The following is an 18,424-nucleotide window of genomic DNA, read 5'->3' as shown; positions in this document are numbered from 1 at the left end:
CAGTTCATCAAACATTAAGTGCCTTCTGTGTGCCAGGGATTATACTAGGTATTTAGGATAACAAAGATGAGTAAAATGCTTGAATAGCTTACATCAGAGGCCCAGACATAAAATAACTATGACACAATATGGGTCAATGCCATTTTAGAAGTTTAAGTTAAAAACCCATGATAGAATAACTAATCCAATCTTTCAATTTTTTTTTTTTTTTTAAGTATATTGACTTCTTTTAAAGGAAGACAAAAATCAGTCGTGAGGAAAATGCAAACTGATACTACAACCAGATATCACTACACATCCGTCAGAATGGCTAAAATACTGTCTTGGATGTGACACAATTGGAACTTCCCATAGTCTGCTGGTGGGAGTGTTGTTAGTCACCTTAGAAAATTTTTTTGTAGTATTCACATATTCCATGAGCCAACAGCTCCACTCCTAAACATAGATGTATGGTAGGCTGAATTTTAAGATGGGTTCCAAGATTTCTGCTCCCTGGTGTCCACACATTACCATACAAATGCTGATCTAGGTGACGGCATTTTGTAGATGTAATTGAGGTCCCAATTAATTGACCTTAGGATAGGGTGATTATTCTCACGAAACCTAACTGAAGCAAGTGAGCCTTTTGGGACTAGACTCTCCCTGGCAAAAGGTTCAGAACCTGAGAGGGATTCAGTGCAAAGGATATTGAGTCCTACAACCACATGAGACTGATTTCTACTAGCAACCTGGAAGAGCTTCTGAGCAGATTCTTCCCAGAGCCTCCAGAAAGGGACACAGGAATGCATCCTGGCTAACGTTTGTATTTCAGCCTTGTGAGACTGAGTAGAGGCTCTGATCATGCAGTGCCTGGACTTCTGACCTGTAGAAACAAAGAATAAATGTTTTTTTGTGTGTGTGTGGTAATTTGTTAAAACAGCAAAAAAAAAAAAAATTAATACAGATTTTGGTACCTAGAAGTGAGATGCTGCCGTTATCAAATACCTAAGAATGTGGAAATTGCTCTGGAACTGGGCAGTGAATAGAGGTTGAAAAAATTTGAGGAACGTGATAGAAATGTCTGAATTTCTTTGGGTAGGCTGTGGGGCTCTAGATTTGGAGACTGCTGCCAGTGAGGACTTAGAAGGAGAGAGGAACATGTTTTTGGAAATGAGGAAGTGGTTCCTTGTTATATAATGGTGGGAAGCATCACAGAAGTGTCCCTTACATAATGTGTAAGTGATTAACTTGGATATTTAGCTGAGGAAATTTCCAAGGAAAGGGTTGAAGGTACCACCTGATTTTTTTCTTGCTGCTTTATAATAAAATGCAAGAAGAAAGAAATGAATTGAGGGAAGAATTATTAAAGGAACCAGGACTTGATGACTTAGGAAATTCCTACCCTGATCCAGCTGGTAAAAAGATTGTTTCTCGGTATGGCTTAGAGAAAACCATGGTGTGGCTGGACAACTTTTTACTAAAAATCTCCTAAAGACCAAAGGTCAAAGTAGTCAGCTACACAAAGGCCTCCTACAAGAGATCGTGGGTGTGCTTCACAGATCTTTTCAATCAAACCAAAGAACCTCTAGAGTGCTTTAAGACGCACAGTTTGAGAAAATTGTGCAGCAGAATATTGACAGCCTGAAAGACAGTACAGAATAAAGGAGGCTGCCGCCAGGAGCAGGCTGATCAAAGTACCCGCTCCAGGAAAGTACTGTCTGGATGAAAAAGGCAGAGGGTGGAGCTGAGAGCTACAGAGGATTATTCCCAGACCTTGAAACCTAATTAAGAAAAATCCAACATTTGCCCAACTTGATTTCAAAACTGTTAAGGACCAGTGACTCCTTTTTACCTTCCACTTTCCCCCGTTTTGAACAGGACTTTCCATAACTGTTATCCTGTGTTTGTCCCACCATTGAATGCTGGGAGTCTTGGGGGCAGATAATTTGTCTCTTTAGTTTCATAGGTCTGCCGATGGAGTGGAATTGTGCCTAAGAGCTATACTTAACGGGTTACAATCAAGATTCTCATCTACAGCAAATTTAGATGAGATTTGGGATTTTTGAGTTGATATTTTAATGGAATTTTGGACTTGATATTGTAATTGGTTGAGACTTTGGAGATGTTGGGGTCAGGTGAATGTATTTTGCATTTGGGAGGGATGTGAATCTTCAGATGCTTACAGGCAGACTATTAGAGGCAGGATTCTAAGATGGTCCCCAAGGTGTTTCCCCCTGGTATACACACACCTTCTAATTATTCAATCAATTCTAATCAGGGTGCTGCTGTGAAGGGGTTTTGCAAGTGTAATTGAGATCCCAAATCAGTTGACCTTCACACATGGAGTATATCTAATTGGTTTTAGGTTTGGATTACCTGACTTAAAATGGCAGCAATTGCATCGAATTGCCCTGTTTGGTTTGGCTTACCTCTGGAACTCAATTTGGTTTAAGTGTCTCCTAAAGTATATGGGTAACTTGAGGAAGATATGGGCTCTAATGAATATCTGAATAATGTTAGGAAGGAGTGGACTGAGAAATGGATGTTAGGTAGGTAAACAACCAGTGTCCACTGTATTTCACTGCTTTCAAAATGAAGTTGATACTCTTAATACTTAACATTCTCTAAAGGGTCTTATAAGGTATATGACTCTACTTATTACCATAATTCATTTCACTATGCTTCTCCCTCTCTTTATGCATTCTAAGCTAGCCACCCTGACTTTTCCTTTTTTTAAATGAATGATCCTCTCTCCTGCCTGTTTGTATGAGCTGATCTCCCTGCTCCGAACACACTTAAGATTCTTGTTCCATGGTTAACTTGTGTTTGTCATTTCTTTTACAGGTTTTTCTGTAAATTCCCTAGTCTGGGTTTTGTGCCTGTTTTGTATTATACCATAGTATGATGCTCTTTCCCTAAAATAGCTGAAACCATGCTTACTGTAATTGCCTTGGTTCCTTGACTGTCTTATAGATTAGAATGTAAACTGTATATGTTTTCTTTTTTTATTTCCAGCAGCAGTCTCAATGCCTGACATCAGTAAATGCTCAAAAAATTGTGGATTGATTGTTACCTCATTGCCTTTGCAGAAACAGAGGGGAATCTCTTCTGTAGAAGGCATGGTGCTCCACAGACTTTGTGGGTTATCTTGGAGATAGGTTGAGAAGGAAAGTCTTCAAACAGAAAAAAATGAGAGTATTTGCTCCAGGCCAGTTCTATATATAATCTTTATTCCTCCCACTAATAGATCCCAAACTAGTTAGGTTGTTTGATTATCCTTGGAGTGCTACTTGTTCCTGGGCCCATAGCAAGGCTTTTAAAGTTTTTCTTTCTTTTTTTTTTTTTGTAAAAGTAGTGAGATGGATCACAGACCTGTACCTCTGAAACAAATAATACATTATATATTAAAAAAAAAAAAGAAGATAGCAGGAGGGGAAGAATGAAAGGGGGGAAATCGGAGGGGGAGATGAACCATGAGAGACTAAGGACTCTGAAAAACAAACTGAGGGTTCTAGAGGGGAGGAGGGTGGGGGGATGGGTTAGCCTGGTGATGGGTATTAAGGAGGGCACGTTCTGCATGGAGCACTGAGTGTTATACGGAAACAATGAATCATGGAACACTACATGAAAAACAAATGATGTATGGTGATTAACATAACATAATAATAAAAAGAATTTAAAAAAGTGAGATCAGGGGAATAAAGAACTTTGAACAATAGATTTATTTTTACTGAACCAGCATGCCTGGGAGGTACAGCAGAATTCCATCTGCAGTAATTTTGCAGTGATTTTGAAGATGAAGGTTTTATTTTCCTTTTCTTGCTTTACTGTATTAGCAAAAATTTACAGAAGTGTTCAATGATATTTTCCATAGCAAGTATCTTTTTCTTAGTAATAATTTTAATAATATTTCTTCTAGGGTTTTACTGTTAAGCATAATATAGGATGTTGGTTTGAGATAGAACTTTTTTTTCCTCTCAGAGTTGGTTGTCAATTATGTAAGTTAAATTTTACTTGAATGCCTTTTTAGCATCTTTTTAAAATTATTGTGTGATTTCTTACCTCCCTTTTTTCCTATTGATCTGTGGCATTAATAGATTTCCTAATATTAAGGATTCTTGTATGGTTGTGAAAATTTTTGAATAACACTGACAGATTTTATTGCGCGTGTGCACTCATGCGCGTGCGATAGAGAGGGAGAGAGGGAGAACACAAGCGTGTTTGGAGAGGGAAAGGGGCGGAGGGGAAGGGAGAAGAAGACTCCCCACTGAGCAGGGAGCCTGACACTAGGCTCCATCCCAGGACCCCGGGATCATGACCTGAGCCGAAGGCAGACACTTAACTGACTAAGCCACTCAGGTGTCCCAGGACTTCTACTTTTGTTTGTGAAATTAGAATATAACTTTTTTCCTGGTATTGTCAATTTTGGTATAGGGCATGCTTCCTTCCTATAATGAATTGAGTATATTTATGGTTAATATTACACTCAATAATATTTATGATTCAGAATATGATCAATTTCATTAAGATCAGAGGCTTATCGTATTATATTCTTGTGTGCTTATATTCATTTTTATACTCTTCATATCCTCTTTCTCTCTTTTACCATATTTTGGTTAATATGATTTGTCAGAGGTTTGTGTGTTTGTCTTTTAAATGAAGTGGCTTGTGGATTTATTTTATTTTTATCTTTTATTGATATCCAACTTACTGATTTTTATCTCTATTCTTCTACTGTTTTGTTTTTAATCTCTTGATTTAAAGGTAAAACTTATTTATTTTAATTTGTTTAAGAATTAAAATACTTTAGGGCATGGCAGTGATAAGATGAAGGCAGAGGATGGAGATTTGAGCCTGAGAATTGTAGGGATTTCTGGTGGTGAAGACAGGAGAAAACAGAACAATGGAGAAGTAGTGATCGAAGGCATAAAGAAAATTTTGTGGTGGGGTGCCTGAGTGGCTCAGTTGTTAAGCGTCTGCCTTTGCCAGGGTCCTGGGATTGAGCCCCACGTCGGGCTCCCTGCTCCATGGGAAGCCTGCTTCTCCCTGTCCTACTCCCCCTGCTTGTGTTCCCTCTCTCGCTGTCTCTCTCTGTCAAATAAATAAATAAAATCTTTAAAAAAAAAAAAAATTTGTGGCGCTAAAATACCTTTAGGTTGAAAGGGCTAACAAATGCTCGAAGAACTCCTGACATAATGGAATTAAAAATACCTTTATAAATTACGTTCTGACAGTGTCAACTGTGAAAGAACTCAGAAAATACGATAATTATCTGAGCATTCCTTCTCTTTGCCAAATAATCCTTCTTTCAGACCTTGTTAGAGAGCTGTGAAGTTAAGGTGTCTTAGTGTATAAGGGTAACTTACTAGAAGGATAGAAAATATGATACTAAAACTTTGAGGAGAAAAAAAAGGAAATGAAGAAAATAGAGATCAGGAAAAGAGAAAATTATAGAAAAGAGCTAATCAAGATGGAAAAAATAAGTTCAACTATATTAGTAATCAAAATTATTGTAAATATGCTAAATTCACTGACTGAAATTTTGAGATTTCTGACTGGGTTAAAAAACAGCAAAACACAGAGGTTAAACTACTTATAAAAGTTATACCGAGGGGCGCCTGGGTGGCTCAGTCGTTAAGCGGCTGCCTTCGGCTCAGGTCATGATCCCAGGGCCCTGGGATCGAGCCCCACATCGGGTTCCCTGCTCCGCGGGAAGCCTGCTTCTCCCTCTCCCACTCCCACTGCTTGTGTTCCCTCTCTCGTGTCTCTCTGTCAAATAAATAAATAAAAAAAAAATCTTAAAAAAAAAAAAAAAAAAAAAAAAAAAAGTTATACCGAAAGCATAATTACATAAAGTTTGAAAGTATATGGAAGGAAAAAAGTACATCTTACAACAAATTTACAGTGTTTCTAGAAATAACACTACCAAAAATGTGTAAGATCTATGTGGGGAAAATATTAAAACTATTGAAGGAATCAAAGAAGACTTAAGCAAATGGAGAGCTTCATAGAAAGGAATACTCAAGTTTTAAAATGTCACTTCCTTCCAAATTAACCTTATAAACTTAGTACTATCCCACTCAGAATTTTAACAGGTTGTTCATAGGACTTAATAAGCTGATTCTAAAATCCATATGGAAAAAAGAAAGGCCCAGAATAACCAAGATAATTTTGAAACAGAAATGTGAGCTGGTGGGACTTATTTTATTAGATATCAGATATTAGATATCAAAAATGATTATAAAGCTTTTAGAAATTAGCTCATTGGGAGGCCTGCTTCTCCCTCTCACACTCCCCTGCTTGTGTTCCTTCTCTGGCTGTGTCTGTCTCTGTCAAATAAAATCTTTAAAAAAAAAAAAATCTTAAGAAAAATCATTTTAGTTAGTAAGTTTGTATAAATGTACAAATAATGTCATATTTGTGTATATCTCGCTGTATATATTGTGAGATAGATATATATTTAAAGAGAGAGAGAAGCTTTAATAATTAAAAAGACATAGGCATAGATTGGAAGATATTTAGAGTATACCTGTCTGTACAATAAAGAACAGTCTAATACAAAAATGCAAAAAAAGGTGTAGTTAACAGTTGCTGATAAGACCAGCAACTTTTGTTTATCATAACATTTGTTATATAAAATACTCTGGCATTTTCATTCCTCAAGGTAAGATCATTAAAAACAACTTTAAGAAATCCCCCAAATAACAGGGACAGTTTTTTCAGATATTGTTATTTCTATATAGTTGATATATACTGTTTTCCTATTTGTTATTCACTGTTTACTTACCGATATTCAGTTGATACTCAGTTTTGTTTTTTTTTTTTTGATAGTCATTGATGATGTTAAGGTCTCATTTCACAAGAAAGGTTAATATGATTTATTTGGACATATTTTCAAAAGTTCTTAAATGTTTTATAAAAACTGAGATGTAACTAATAAAACAGTAAATCAATACAAATGTAAAATGACCTTCAAAGATCTCTGAAACTTATTTTTCAAAATATTTGTTACCTTGTACTGCTGGGTTACAGATATGACTTTTTTTTTTCTTAAAGTAGCTATGACAGTTTATCAGAAAAGATGTGAGACGACAAATAGAAAGGAAACCCTTTGAACAGATTTATAAATTGCTTTCAGCTGACTCTGCTGTTATTTTTAATACATTTCCATGTTCATTATTGCAAACTTAAGTTTTCTTCTAATAACAGGACAATATCAGGTACAGTTAATTTAAGAAAAATATCAAATACCTTCTTTTTTATTTTCTTGTGTATTCGTTTGGTAAACATTGATTGAGATTCTGGTGCATGCAAAGACTGTGATAAAGTCTCGAGACAAAGAAGTTATAACTGGCTAAGGGAGGTGAAATGGCAAATTATTATGCGATGGAAAATGTGATATAATATGTAGTGAAATTTTCTTATGAAATTTTAAAGACTAACCAGCAAAAGGATGTATCACCATGTTTTGAGAATTTAAGGTAAAACATTACAAAAGAGCCTGTGGAATTTAGTGGGAATTTCCTACATTGACAAAGGGCAAAGGGACTTTCCATTATGTTCAGATGGATAGCCATGAAGAAATCTCTCATGCTTAGGGCACTGTATCTAGTTAAACATGGTTAGGTATGTTGTCCAGAGAGGATAATTTTAGAAGGGTAGAAAAGGTCTGCTTCATGAAAGGCCTTTTATATAATTATAAGAAAGTTATATTCTCAACCTTTTTCCAACTTTAAATCTTAAAATGAATAACATTATCTGAACAAGACATATTGCAAGTGGGTATTTTTTGGTCATTGTAGACCATCATATAGATAAGCTACAGATTGGTGCATTTCTTGGTATGTGAGTAAGGGTTTAGTGCAGGAATAGAAACCAGTGTAGGTATTAAGCACAAGGGAATTCAATTCAGGAATATAGCTGTTTACAAAATACTGAGAAGGGTGCTAGAACTATTGAGTTTCAAGAATTACGATTACTGCTATACAACTGCCTCTCAGCACATGAATCTCAGGAGTAGAACTTGGAATGCTCTTTTTTTTTTATGTTCAGTTAACCAACATATAGTACATCATTAGTTTTTTATGTAGTGTTCAACGATTCATTAGTTGCATATAACACCCCGTGCTCATCACCACACATGCCCAACTTAATACCCATCATCTGGCTACCCTATTCCCCTCTCCCTCCCTTCTTTAACCCTCAGTTTGTTTCCTGGAGTCTAGAGTCTCTCATGGTTTGTGTCCCTCTCTGATTTCTTCCCCTTCAGTTTTCCCTCCCTTCCCCTATGGTCCTCTGTGCTATTCGTTATTTTCCACATATGAATGAAACCATATGATAATTGTCTTTCTCTGCTTGACTTATTTCACTTAGCATAATCCCCTCCAGTTCCATTCATGTCGATGCAAATGGTAGGTATTCATCTTTTCTGATGGCTGAGTAATATTCCCTTGTATATACGAACCATATCTTCTTTATCCATTCATCTCTGCTCCTTCCACAGTTCAGCTGTTGTGGATATTGCTGCTATAAACATTGGGGTACATGTGCCCCTTCCTTTCACTACATCTGTATCTTTAGGGTAAATACCTAGTAGTGCAATTGCTGGGTCATAGGGTAGCTCTATTTTTAACATCTTGAGGAATCTCCATACTGTTTTCCAGAGTGGCTGTATCACCTTGCATTCCCACCAACAGTTTAAGAGGGTTCCCTTTTTCCACATCCTCGCCAACATTTGTTGTTTCCTGCCTTATTTTTGCCATTCTAACTGGTGTAAGGTGGTATCTCATTGTGGTTTTGATTTGTATTTCCCTGATGGCTAGTGAAGTTGAACATTTTTTCATGTGTCTGTTAGTCATTTGTATGTCTTCTTTGAAGAAGTGTCTGTTCATGTCTTCTGCCCATTTCTTGACTGGATTATTTGTTTTTTGGGTGTTGAGTTTGATAAGTTCTTTATAGATCTTGGATGCAAGCCCTTTATCTGTAATGTCATTTACAAATATCTTCTCCCATTCCGTGGGTTGCTTCTTAGTTTTGTTGACTGTTTCCTTTGTTGTGCAGAAGCTTTTATCTTGATGAAGTCCCAAAAGTTAATTTTTGCTTTTGTTTCCCTTGCCTTTGGAGACGTGCCTTGAAAGAAGTTGCTGTGGCCGATGTTGAAGAAGTTATTGCTTATGTTCTCCTCTAGGATTTTGATGGATGCCTGTCTCACATTGAGGTCTTTCATCAGTTTTGAGTTTATCTTTGTGTATGGTGTAAGAGTATGGTCCAGTTTCATTCTTCTGCTTGTGGCTGTCCAATTTTCCCAGCACCATTTACTGAAGAGACTGTCTTTTTTCCACTGGATATTTTTTCCTGCTTTGTTGAAGATTAGTTAACCATAGAGTTGAGGGTCTATTTCTGGGATCTCTATTCTGTTCCATTGATCTATATGTCTGTTTTTGTGCCAATACCATGCTGTCTTGATGATCACAGCTTTGTAGTATAGCTTGAAGTCAGGCATCGTGATGCCCCCAGCTTTGGTGTTCTTTTTCAACATTCCCCTGGCTATTTGGGGTCTTTTCTGGTTCCATACAAATTTTAGGATTGTTTGTTCCTGCTCTGTGAAAAATGCCAATGCTATTTTGATAGGGATGGCACTGAAAATATAGATTGCTCTGAGCAGCATAGACATTTTAACAATTTTTATTCTTCCAATCCATGAACATGGAATGTTTTTCCATCTCTTTGTCTCTTCCACCATTTCTTTCATAAGTATTCTGTAGTTTCTAGAGTATAGATCCTTTATCTCTTTGGTTAGGTTAATTCCTAGGTATCTTATGGTTTTGGTGCTATTGTAAATGGAATCGATTAATTAAATTTAAGTAGTTCATGTAAAAAAAAAAAAAAAAGAACTTGGAATGTTGTGTCAGGTCCCCACTGCTGTCATAACTACCTCTTGCCACTCAGGTTTCCTTGAATGCCCTTGTCAGCAGAAACAGCACCAGAAAGATGGTCTGTGCCTCCCTTTTGCCTGCAAATCTCAAGCACATCCAGTTGGTAAAAACTTAATCTCATCTGGAACTTTAGCTATGGGAGAATCTGGGAAATAGAAGTTTTAGCTTTCTAGTATCTGTAGAACAGGAAGGCATAGAGGAGAATATGGAAGAGGATACTGAGTACTAGTTGACCAAATCCAGCACACTATAAATCTACACCCTTTTCCCAGATATACATACCACAAAGTATCACTAAAAATTTAGGAAGCATTATGGTAGAAGATAGGAAGCCATTAGGGTCTTCCAAGTAAGATATGATTTCTCTTGGCTTTGAAAAGATAACTCTGGGGGCAGCTAGGAATTGATTTGACAGTCAGTAATAATGGTTTAAATTAGTCCCAAGCCATGAGGATAGAGAGGGAGTAAGTCAGGAATATCTGATTGTTTTGTTAAATAACATAATAAGTTCTCACATTTTATGTAGTTTATTTGTCCATTTAATGAATTAAGTACTTATTAGGTAAAAGATGGTGTGATATTTGCTGAGAATATAAAAGTGATGGCATATTTCCTGTCATGTTGGGCTGATTCAATGGTGATAACAGGCATATAGATGAACTTATTGGTTCATATGTCCTTATGGATTAAATACACATGTGTATTTATGCCCTTGTTTATGGATGATTAATTTCAACATTACTTAGACTGTATGTGTTCTTCTGTTAAAATAGGTAATAATTAAATCTTCCAAATTTGGTGCTTGTTGACTATATAGTACTTGACAGACTGCTGCTAAAGCTAAATAGTGAATAGGAGATATATATCACTTCCTAACATGTAATATGTTACATTTTGTAAGTCCCTTAAGCAAATACAGAAATTGTGTTCCTAGTAACAACTTTGTGTAGAATGAGTATATCGATTTTTAAGTCCTGTAGAGGAAACTAGAATACAACTCCATTTAGTGACAATCTGGGGGAATTCAACTTGATTATCTATATATTTCTAATACATTTGATTCAGTCACACACTTTTTTTTTTGGCTCCTTATTATTCATTTTAAGGTACCTTTTCAGGCTCAATTTAATATACCATTCTTATAATATCTGATCTTACTAGTGTTTACTGAGTTTAATGTCTTTCATGTGAATCTCAATATGTTATTTTAATTATTTTCATTATAACATTACGCTTTAATATGTCAGCCCATAAACTTAAATTAACTTGGTGTCCTGGTATCAGTAAAAACCAAAGTCACTATCATTTACTGTGATCTATATTACGTTAAAATAAAAATCTTTATAATAAAAGTGTATGAAGAACAAGAGTCATGAGTTTCAACCAAAGGTAATGTTTGAGCTTCATGATAAATGCACTGGTGGCATTCTTAAAATTTTCCTGGGGTCTTTTTAATTTAATTCTAAGAAATATAAGACTTTGTTTTTCCTATATGTTTTTATAACTTTTCAAATAAAAAGATTTTGGTGGATGGATTATATTAAATAACAGGTCAGTTATCTATTGCTACATATCCAAACATCCCAAAACTTGAAAGGCTAAAATAACAGCCATTTTGTTTGCTCACTGTTCTGTGGGTCAGCACTTGGGTTGAGCTCAGCAGAAGTAGTCTGTCCCTGTAGTCACTTATGCAACCGTAGTTACCTGGCTGCTCAACTGGATTGGATGATCTAGCTTGCCTTATGTGTCTGTTGGTTGGTGCTGGCTGTGGGCTGGGCCAGAGTATCCCAACAGGTTTGTCTGAGCTTCATCACATGGCACCTGGGTTCTAAAAGCATAAGAAAGAGGGCAGGCCCCAATGTGCAAGTGCTTTTCAAATCTTTGCTTGTGGCAGGGCTGCTAATGTCTCAGTGGCTAGTACAAGTCACAAGATCCTAGAATCAGTGTTGGGAGAGACTATACAAGGGGGAGGATACAGGGAGGGAGAGAAGACCTCTTGGGGGACATTTCTGTAGTAGTATAGTGATACTTACTTTGTTGAAACTTTCTGTTTTCAGTGTTTCTTTGCATCTGTTAATCTAAACTCTTTAAATTTGAAATCTCTTTGTCCCATGGCTATTTAGTGCCATTTGTTTCATGACTGCTTTTACTGAAAAATACTAGCTTTCTATCATGGATCACTTTCTTAGAATAATTGACAACACATCTCTCTTTCTCTACACACACACGCACACATGCACACATATACATATATACATGTGTATATATGTATAGTTTTAAGTGCTCCATTCAGTGTGACTCCTTTTAAATAATATAATTTCTTCATCAGTTTATTACTTCAAAGCCTGTGCAGTTATGCTTTAACTATTCTTTAAACTTTCAACAAAGAAAGCTAAGATTTTTGTTTTATTATTTTTTTAAAGATTTTATTTATTTGAGAGAGAGAGAGAGCATGCAAACATGAGTTAGGGAGCACAGAGGGACAAGCAGACTCCCAGCTGAGGAGGGAGCCCAACATGGGGCTCCATCCCAGGACCCTGAGATCATGACCTGAGCGAAGGCAGACGCTTAACCAACTGAGCCACCCAGGCACCCAGATTTTTATTTTATTAAACAAGGAAATATAGTCATTTTGTATAACAAATATTGAAAGAACCCATTAAATATAAGTCCAGTTTGTCTCAACAACCAATTTTATATTTTGGTGACTGATTAAATTGCCCACAAATTTATGATCTTGCAGTTCTTAGTGGGTCATGTTGATTGAGTTGCTTTTCTAGTAGTATGTTTTGGGGGACCACATTTTCTTACTGGCCTTTTCCTAAATCACTGGCATGGTATTTTATTTGGTTGCAATACGGAATTTTAGTTTTCTCACTATTCCTATTCTCATTTGTTCAGAGCCACTAAAATTTGCTAATTAAGAAATTCTTAATTGTAATAAAAACCATGTGACTCCCCCCTCCTCAACTGAATCAAATAATGAGGATAGTTATGGAGCAGAGTAGTTTTTAAATATGGTGCATTGTACTAATACACTCCTGTTATTTCTATACAAGACTCATTCTAGGGACCATCTTAAAGTTTTGGTGATGGATAATTTTAATTAAGTTCCTTCTTAAAATGTTAAGTAGTAGTTTGTTTTCACTTCCAAAAAACAAAGATGCTTAAAATTTTTCAGCAATATAGGTTGGTTTTATAATTGAGAAAAAACTTATGATGGCAGCTAATATTGAAAAAGTGAATCTAGCGAAAAGTTCCAGATTTTTTGCTGAACATTGAAGAATTTATTCTTACTTTGTTTCTTTAAATATTTGAGAAACAGCTGCAGTATGCTGTTGCACTGGGAATAGAAAATATTTTATGAATATATCCAAAATCTCTGCCGTTAAGGAGATAAGTTTAAGTTTTTGAAGCATATTATGTAAATAATTTTGTTAGTATTAAAATCAAAGATGGGTTATGTAATTGTGTTAAACAAGTCAGTAACTACTGCTTTGTAGAGTGAAAAATAAAGGAGAATTGCAGAGTAATGAACAGATCTGGAAGTTGGATATTTCTGGTTTTTTTAATCTGGTTATTATTTTGGCTTATTTATGTTGAAATTATTTTTGAATTTTCAAGACATTTTGCTCCATTCATGTTTTAGTTTACAACACATTTCGAATGAAATGGCTGTTTTTAGGTTTATTACATTGTTCATTTTATACCTGGCTTGTTGTTGCTACTTTTATATACTTCAGATAATTAAAATTTGCCTGGAACTTCTAGTTAGTAGACTATCACTTAATAATAATTAGCTAACATTTATTGAACACTTATCTGTTTCAGGCCCCATTTTAAGCATCTACCAGGCTTTGTCTTATTTGATCCTCCGGGGAACACTGTCAGGTAGATGTCCTTTACTGCTTAGAAACTGAGGCTCTGAGAGATTGAGTGGTTTGCCTAAATTCTCATGCTAATGAGCGAACAGAGCTGGAAATTAAAAACAGGCAGTCTAATTCCAGAGCTTATGCCTGTGTATAATCAGAATCACAATCTATTTTCATAATCGCTAAGTCCACAAATCTCTGAAAACAAAAAATTTTAAAACAGCTTTATTTAGGGTATAATTAACATACAATAAGCTGCACATATTTAAAGTGTCAATTTGATAAATTTTGACACATATATACACCCATGAAACTGTCATTATAATCAAGGTAACAAACATACAAATCACCCCAAAATGTTTCCTTGTGGTCATCCCTCCCCTCTTCTGTTTCTAGCCTCCATCTCCACAATCTCCAGGTAACCATTGATCTGCTTTCTGTTACAATAGATTCGTTTGCATTTCCTATTGCATATAAGTTGTATATAAATGGAATCATACAATATGTCTTTTTGTCTCGCTTCTTTCCCTCATGATAAGGATTTTGAGATTCATCAATGTTGTTGCATGTATTAGTAGTTTATTCCTGAATAGCATTTTGTTATAGGTACGTAACAATTTGTTCATCCATTTACCTGTTGATGGACATTTGGACATTTGGATTGTTTCCAGTTTTTGGCTATTACCAAACTGCTATGGATCATCTGTGTATAAGTCTTGTATAGACCTATGTTTTTCTTTTTCTTGGGTAAATGCCTAAGAATGGAATGGGTCCATCACAGTAGTTGTATGTTTAACTTTTTAAGAAACTGCCAGTGACTATAGGTAATAAATAATACTGTATTGTATATTTGAAAGTTGCTAGGAGAGTAGAAGATCTTAAAAGTTCTCATCACAGGAAAAAAATATTTCTAACTATATGTGTGGTGATGGATATTTCAACTAGACTTATTGTGATCATATTGCAATATATACACATATATTGAATCATTATGGTGTACATTTGAAATTAATATAATATTACATGAAAATTATATCTCAATTAGAAAAAAGACTGCCAGAATTATACCTTAAAATATATAATGCATTTATGAGATACTCCCATTTTAGGTGATATACAGAATTTGCATTATGTACTTTTTAAAATTTGGAAAATTCAGAATTCTGAAACCTATATGGCCCTAGAGTTTTCAGAAAGGTACTGTGGACTTACTGCTGTGTGAAGTAATAGGGTACTATAAAATGTTTTTTTGATGCAGTAGACATTTCTGTGCTTTAGTTAAGCTTATATAAATCCCTTAGAAAGATGACCTGTTATTATATAAAACCCTCAACAAAAAATACAGATGATGAACCTTAAGTAATTATCTAAATGAACATTCCCTTGAGGAAGTAGACCATGAGTTGCATGTACATTTATTTTTTATAAGTATTTTCATCTTGAAAATTTTCTGTATATATAATGTGGTAATGGGAATAACACTATTGTGTGTGCTATATCTTGCCTAAAACCTAGTGTCCATATTGACAGTCTAGCACTGATTATCATTGTGTATTATTTGAAGTGGTATTCTATGGAAATTTTTTTTATTATGTTATGTTAATCACCATACATTACATCATTAGTTTTTGATGTAGTGTTCCATGATTCATTGTTTGCGTATAACACCCAGTGCTCCATGGAGATTTTAAATAGAATATTTTGAGAGACACGATAGGTAGTCTGGAAAAAAGACCATTATATGATTTCATAACATACTAATTTTTTTTTACTAAAAATAAGTGCTACAAAAAGGACAGGATAATGTCCATTCTTGATCATGAAGTCAAATGAGCTAATAATAGAAAGTGTTTGAAATTGTTGGAATGATAATAAAGTTTAATGCATGTAAATTATAATTTGTTAATGAAGGCCTATCATATCATCATGACATAGGAAGAGATAGTTGTCTAAGCCTCAGTGTGGAGGATCTCTGCCCTCCATGAGGCTTACAAGTTAGTGAGGAAGGTAGACCCTACCTGTCTTAAAAGTCTAGCCTAACAAAGATATGAAGTATTGGGATATCAATTTGAATAAAGGTGGTATTTGAACTGAAACTTGAATAGAAGAAAAATATGAACCGGCGGAGCATTTTGAGGAAGGAATAGTAAGCACAGGTGATGAGATGGATTAGTGTGTTTAATAACTCCTAAGAAATATAATAGTACCTTGGGGTCATGTGGGTATTAGACTTATAGTTTGTGACTTAATGGTTAAATTTGTGATGTGCCTCGTGATGTGATGAGCACTGGGTGTTATACGTAACTGATGAATCATTGAACACTACATATAAAACTAATGATGTACTGTATGTTGGCTAATTGAATTTACATTTAAAAAATGAAAAAAAAATTTGTGATGTGCCTAAAGTAGCACAGTGACTGACATAGATTTGAAACACTGACTTTAAAGCTCATCTTCTTTCTGTCAAGCCATGCTGTCTATTTACTGTAAGGTCTTATGTTTGACATATAAGTTGAATTTGCATATTAAATATTAATCACAATGAGTAGGTAAATCTGGTTGTATGTCATTTTCGCCTTTCCTAAATTATATATCATGATTAACCCTCAAATGCAATTAATAAAATTTACAGACATTTTTCTAATTACCTTTTTGGCTATATTTTCTCTTTCAGGGTTACATTTTGCCATCTGCCTTTCCAGAGTAAGTGGCTCTATGTGGGCACTGAGAGAGGTAATATACATATTGTCAATGTGGAGTCCTTCACACTCTCAGGCTACGTCATTATGTGGAATAAAGCCATTGAACTGTGAGTTTGAGCACATATTCCATATCTGAAATTTCAGTACCATATATGATATCTTTATATAATAGCTAATCAGTAAATCTATGTGGAATTAAATATGTCAGATATTCTTGATATTAAACACAGTTTATTAGCCTTTTCTAAATATTATTAGCAGTTCGTAAGTTTAAAGGCTTTATAGATAGATGAACATATGCATATATGACATGTGTATGTATATACAGACTATAGCACAAGTTTAATGAAAAAATTCTTAGGTGAAAAACACTCCACTTTTTTTTTTTTTTTCTGAGTACTTTTAACTTCTGGTTGTTTTTCTTTCAAATGCTGCTCATGCCCCACTAATGGGTTGCCACCAGTGTTTAGAAAACATTGATCTAAATCACTACTTGATATGTTTTAATCAACAAATATAATGTAAATGTTTGCAAGGTAACATTACAGAATTTGACAGTAATTTTCCCTAATTTTGATATAATGATTGTTTTCCTTTAACAACAACAAGAACAGGGTTGAGCTGTAAGGCCCTAAGGATCCTTAGCACTAACTTTGCACTCTGTGTTAGAATCTTATCTTTTATATCTTATCTCAAGTTTTTCCTTATATTATTTAGACATAAAAATCAAAATTTAAGGATATTGGCAAGATTCATTTTCAGTGTTTTTTAAACAAATAGTTCTGTATTGTTTCATTGACAGAATTTGACATTAAAGATAAATTTGTAGCATCTCTCTTAAGTAATGTCTTGGTGCACCTGTGATAGTGTATTAAGCCTCGTTTTCCTTCCTATGGCAGGGATGTTATCATATCTCAGTCCCTTGGTACAAGCTGTGGGTTTTTGCTGTCTGTTCTGTGAGTTGATCACAACATCTAGTGGGTAGGCCTAGTGCAGATGTCTGTACGATTTCACAAAGGTCTCTCATGAAGTGGACTGGTGTCTCAGCCCTCGGAATTTATGAATAGGGAGGTGCTTATTCCTGCTGTATGGGCGTAAGTTCAGCTCCATTCTTAGCTACTGTATGACTTTTTTTTTCCTCTGACCAAGTACAGTGGCATTACTTTTGTTCACTTTTTAAAAAACATAATAGAATTTTTCGTATTTTTCATGTGAACTATGAAACTGGATAAGATGCTCCAGTTGGAGGCTAGAGTTGAGTAAAATAAGATAGTAATATTTTAGATGATGCTTTATTTAAAAATATTAATTCTGAGAATTATACGATGAGAATAGGGTTTTTTTGTGTGTGTGCTAAAATACTAAATTGATTCTTTCCTATATAGAAAGTATACTTATAAATTTTGCTGACTTGTATCAGTGTCACTATTTTTCTTCCAATTCCTATTTTTTTTAATTTAAATTCCAGTTAGGTAACATACAGTGTAATATTAGTTTCAGGGGTACAATATGGTGTTTCAACACTTCCATACAACACCCAGTGCTCATTACAAATGCACTCCTTTATCCTCATCATCTATTTAACCCATCCATCCCCACCCGCATTTTTCTTCTGAGTCCTATCTTGATCCATATTAGGAACTATACATCTCTTATTGATCACTTACTGAATTGTTTTCCTCCTTTATAAATGTATCTTTATTTTCCATTCATTGATTTCACTGTGATGAATATATAGTTGTATTGAAATTTTTAATTAAGAAAAAAATCTTACTATTCTATTTTAGGTCATCTAAATCTCACCCAGGACCAGTTGTCCATATAAGTGATAACCCAATGGATGAAGGAAAGGTAGAATTTTTTTCTAAAAATACATATTTATTAAAGGCATGGATTTTGGTAATTTTTAAAAATATGCAAACTGTTCTAGTAC

At 34.9% G+C, this 18,424-nt stretch overlaps 1 protein-coding gene across 6 annotated transcripts in view; it reads left to right on the top strand.

Annotated features, from left to right (window-relative positions):
* Positions 1-18,424, top strand: part of STXBP5 (syntaxin binding protein 5) — a 182,029-nt gene that overhangs the window by 36,898 nt on the left and 126,707 nt on the right. For all 6 annotated transcript variants that reach the window (XR_013441060.1, XM_078054605.1, XM_078054602.1 and 3 more), the window contains exons 5-6: positions 16,464-16,598; positions 18,279-18,342. Coding sequence is in view for 5 of the 6 variants with exons in the window: in XM_078054605.1 (XP_077910731.1) it covers positions 16,464-16,598; positions 18,279-18,342 (199 nt within the window). In the remaining variant the exon portion in view is untranslated. The remainder of the gene's footprint in view (positions 1-16,463; positions 16,599-18,278; positions 18,343-18,424) is intronic.

This window comes from Halichoerus grypus, chromosome 9, assembly GCF_964656455.1.
Source record: "Halichoerus grypus chromosome 9, mHalGry1.hap1.1, whole genome shotgun sequence".
Taxonomy (NCBI): domain Eukaryota; kingdom Metazoa; phylum Chordata; class Mammalia; order Carnivora; family Phocidae; genus Halichoerus; species Halichoerus grypus.
This window is presented reverse-complemented; position numbering and strand designations above follow the sequence as displayed.